Source organism: Eimeria mitis, genomic scaffold (assembly GCF_000499745.2).
Source record: "Eimeria mitis Houghton genomic scaffold, Emh_scaff2141, whole genome shotgun sequence".
In the NCBI taxonomy this organism is placed as follows: domain Eukaryota; phylum Apicomplexa; class Conoidasida; order Eucoccidiorida; family Eimeriidae; genus Eimeria; species Eimeria mitis.
In genome coordinates, this window is record NW_013570465.1 from 4,389 (window position 1) to 8,709 (window position 4,321).

Consider the following 4,321-nt stretch of genomic DNA (forward strand, 5'->3'; position numbering starts at 1 on the left):
GCAGCAGCTGCAGCAGCAGCAGCTGCTGCTGTTGCAGGGTCTGCTTGAGGTCCTCCTGTCTTGTTCTGCATGCGCTTAGTAGAGCGAACACCCTGCTGCTGCTGCTGCTGCTGCTGCTGCTGCTGCTGCTGCTGCTGCTGCTNGCAGCAGCAAAGGAGACAGCAGGAGCAGCAGCAGGAGACAGCAGCCCCCCGAGGGGGCTGCTGCACACGGAGGGTCCCCCTGCTGCTGCTGCTGCTGCTGCTGTTCCTGCTGCTGCTGCTGGTGCACCACCAGCAGCAGCAGCAGCAGCAGGGGCAGCAGCAGCAGCCAAATCCAGTGCTGCAGCAGACAACTCCTGGGAGGCGGACTCCGAGCCCCACAAGCTGCTGCTGCAGCTTCGTTGCAGCAGCGGTGCTGCAGCAGCAGCTGTTGTTGCTGTTGCTGCTGTTGCTGCTGCTGCTGCTGTTTCAGCCTTGGCAGCAGCAGCAGCAGGAAAATCCATAAGAGCAGCAAGAGGGAAGGAAGCACAGCGTCTCGCTATGCTGCTGTTGTCTTGGAGTTGCTGCTGCAGTTGCTGCTGCAATTGCTGCTGCAGTTGCTGCTGTATTTGCTGTTGCTGTTGCTGCAGCTGTTGCTGCAGCTGTTGCTGCAGCATGTGCTGCTGTTGCTGCTGCTGCTGCTGCTGCTGTTGCTGCTGTTGCTGCTGCTGCTGCAGCAACGGAGAAGAGCAAACGTCTGCTATCGCCTGGGCCCCCAACACCCGCAGCAGCTCAGATGCTGTGTCTTCGTTTCCTTTTTTTTCTGCTGCTGCAGCAAAAGAAGAGAGGCTGCTGAGGGGTGCTGCGAGCTGCTGCTGCTTGTCTGCGCTCGATCCAGCAGCAGCAGCAGCAGCAGCAGCAGCAGCAGAGGCAGCAGCAAAGGGAGCACTGGGGGGGAGAGGAGAGCCACATAGAAAGTCCCCGCTGCTGCGCTGCAGTCCCCTTGTAATCAATAAAGAAGAAGGAGAAGCAGCAGCAGCAGCAGCAGCAGCAGCAGCAGGCAGCATTCTCTCTGTCTCTGATGCTGTCTCTAGGGAACGCACTGTGGGGCTGCATAGAAGAGAAGGTACGGGGGTTGTTGTCACAGATGCTGCTGCTGCTGCTGCTGCTGCTGCTGCTGTTGCTGCTGCTGCTGCTGCTGCTGGTGGCTCCGAAACCACCAGCCCTCGGCACTCCTCTCCCATCCGTCTGCTGCTCCGCAATCCCCCTGCTGCTGCTGCTGCTGCTGCTGCTGCTGCTGCTGCTGCTGCAGGTCCCTCAGTGGTAGCTGGGGAGTCTGCAGCAGCAACTGCAGCAGCAACTGCAGCAGCAGGATCATCATCAGCAGCAGCAGCAGCAGGTGGAGCAGCAGGAGCAGCAGAGTGAATATTTTTGTGTGTATTTATATCTTTATTTGTGTTGGTAGCAGCATCATACAAAAGCTGCAGCGCAGCAACAGCATCATCTATAGCTTGCTGCTGCACACCCTTCAACAGCTGCAGCAGCTTATCTCTTGGCAGCAGCAAAGCCCCTTCTGCTGCAGCAGCAAGCAGCAGATGAGGGCATGCATGCACCGCATGCAGCAGCAATTTTCCAAATATAATATGTGAATATATATACAGCTGCTGGGGCCCCGGGGCCCCCATTATATGCTGGTGATGATATATATAAAGAGGAAAACGAGACAGCAGCGGGGGTAGATTATAATTATATAAATAAATTAACAACAACCCCCCCAGCATGTCTCCGCATATTTGTTGCAGCTGAGAAAAAGAAGAAGAAGGATAAATAAAAAAAGAAGAAAGAGGAGATATGCATGCATTCTCCCAGTTTGTACTCTTGCTGCTGTTGCTGCTGCTGCTGCTGCTGTTGCTGGTCTTGGTGATGTTCTTGCTGCTGCTCTTGCTGCTGCTCTTGCTGCTGTTGCTGCTGCCCTTGCTGCTGCTGCTGTTGCTGCTGCTGCTGGGTGCTTCAAACGCAGATCCCTCCGTTGTGTGCAGCAGCGGCGCCGTTGCCGCTCCTGCTGCTGCTGCTGCTGCTGCTGNCTGCTGCTGCTGCTGCTGCTGCTGGCTGCTGCTGCTGCTGCTGCTGCTGCTGCTGCGGGGGATCCTTAGGACATATAAGATTCAGAGCCAAGCATAGAGCGCTACACTGAGAGGGGGTGAGGGGCCCCTGGCTGCATGCAGCTGGCAGCAAACTGTGTAAGGCGGAGATATAGCTTTCTATATCGGAGAAAGAAGAGGCCCTGCTTATTCTATCTATATGTTTAGCTATTGATGCTGCTGCAGCAGCAGAACTGCTGCTGCTGCTGTTGCTGCTGTTGCTGCTGCTGTTGCTGCTGCTGTTGCAGCCAGATCCTAGACTCTGAATCAACTCTATTAACACGGCCTGTGTAGACGCCAACGCGCTGTTCTCTGCTGCTGCACCCGTCGGAGCTGCTGCTGCTGCTGCTGCTGCTGCTGCAGCTGCTGCAGGAGGAGGAGGAGTAGCAGCAGCAGCAGCAGCAGCAGCAGAAGGTGCAGCAACAGGAGGTGGTTCTGTTTCGGTTCCTCCCCCAGGAGGTGCTGATGAAGGACTGTGTGCAGCAGGCAGCAAGTCTGCTGCTTCTGCTGCTAGCGGTGTTGTTGCTGCTGTTGAGCTAGCAGCATGTGCTGCAGTAGGAGAGTTCAATGCAGCAAGAGCTAGGGCACTGTCTCTTTGGGGGCCCCCCGGGGGCCCCTTGTTTGCTGCTGCTCCAATAGGTAGGGCCTCAGGTAGACCCCTAGAACCACCACCAGCAGCAGCAGCAGCAGCAGCAGCAGCAGCAGAGGTAGCAGCAGCAGCAGCAGGGGGCAAGAGACCATCGTCTTCTGCTTTAACATCTAAGGACCCCTGTGCATGCATGCAGCAAGAGGGAGAAGGTTTGGGGCTTTCTTCTTTGCATGCGCTGTCTCCTCCAGGCAAAGCATAACGATCTAAAAAGGGGCTTAAACAGAGACTGTCTCCTACACTTGCTGCAGCAGGTGCAGCAGCAGCAGCAGCAGCTGCTGCTGCTGCTGCTGCTGTTGCTGCTGTTGCTGCTGCAGCAGACTCGCATGCAGAAGGAACTGCTGCACCCTCAATGCCATCCGCAGCAAAGCCAATACCCCCCAAATCTGTGGGTGAGGAGACAGAGACAGAGACAGATTTATCTGGTGTTAATATACTGTCTCCTTTCAAACAGTTGCTGCTGATGCTGCTGTTGTTGCTGCTGCTAGTTGTGTCTCTGTTGCTGCTGCTGTTGCTGCTGCTGCTCCTTGCAGGAGCCGATAGAGCTGCTGTTGCTGCTGCTGCTGCTGCTGCAGCAGTTTGCTGGAGGTCTGGCTGCGGCGCCATCGTCCCCCTGTATGCAGAAGAAGAGAAGAAACGCGTGGCAGCAGCAGCAGCAGCAGCAGCAGGAGCACGCAGCAGCAGCAGCAAAAAGAAGAAGAAGAAGAACAGAGGGGGGCCCCTATCGAGTGCGATTCAGAGGGGGGGAGGGGGGGGCCTCTGCTGGGCTGAGGAGGAGAGGCGGGGGCCCCCCCTCTCTGTCTGCTGCAAAAGAAAAAAAGAAGGAGAGGTTTATGTTTCTTCTGCTGCACTGAGCAGCAGATAAACCCCCAAAAAGAAGAGGATTGGTGAGAGACAGAAAAGAGAAGAAAGGGGATGCAGAGCAGCGGAGAAGACGAGCGAGACAGCAGCTTAGAGGGTCTATAGAGACAGAAATAACAAAGAAGAAATATAAAAGAAAGAAAAAAGAAAAGAAAATACACAAAACTGCAACAAATACTGAAATGAGCAAGAGGGCGCGGGCGCAGGGAGCAGAGGATCCCAACGAGCGGCGGTGTGCAGGTGTATGTACAGCTGGGTTTTATGTTAAAACAGGAAGAAATAAAAGAGTTAAATATTAAAATATTTATTTTAATTCTTTATAAATAGGGAAAAACCCTGAAGACGGCAACTAAGACAGAGAAGAGCGCCCCCGGCCTCTCTCCTACCATTGCTAGACAGACACACCCCTGTATCTCCCCAGCAGTATACAACTCCCTTCTCAGATTATATTAAAGAGAAGAAGACAAAAATAGACAATTCAGGATATTCTAGACGGCCAAAAACCGAAGAAATAAATGGAGAAGAGGCAAGAAAGATTCAGGTGTCATCGCAGCTGCAAAGAAAGCAGAAAAAGTGGCGGGGTATGAGAGGTGTATAAAAACACAGAGAAACGAGGGCTCAGCATACGCGAGATAAATGTTTAATTCATAAAATTCATTAAAATAACAAATTAAACAAAAAGAAGGACTTGTTTAAGTCAAGAAGGAACACAG

At 53.8% G+C, this 4,321-nt stretch overlaps 1 protein-coding gene across 1 annotated transcript in view; it reads right to left on the minus strand.

Annotated features, from left to right (window-relative positions):
- The window catches only part of EMH_0049230 (uncharacterized protein), a gene marked incomplete at both ends in the record, with an annotated part of 6,279 nt that extends 2,926 nt beyond the window's left edge, over positions 1-3,353 (minus strand). Inside the window, 4 exon segments of the mRNA XM_013496505.1 lie at positions 90-140; positions 144-1,511; positions 1,837-1,968; positions 2,152-3,353. Coding sequence (XP_013351959.1) covers positions 90-140; positions 144-1,511; positions 1,837-1,968; positions 2,152-3,353 — 2,753 coding nt within the window.
- Positions 3,354-4,321: the final 968 nt, after the last annotated feature.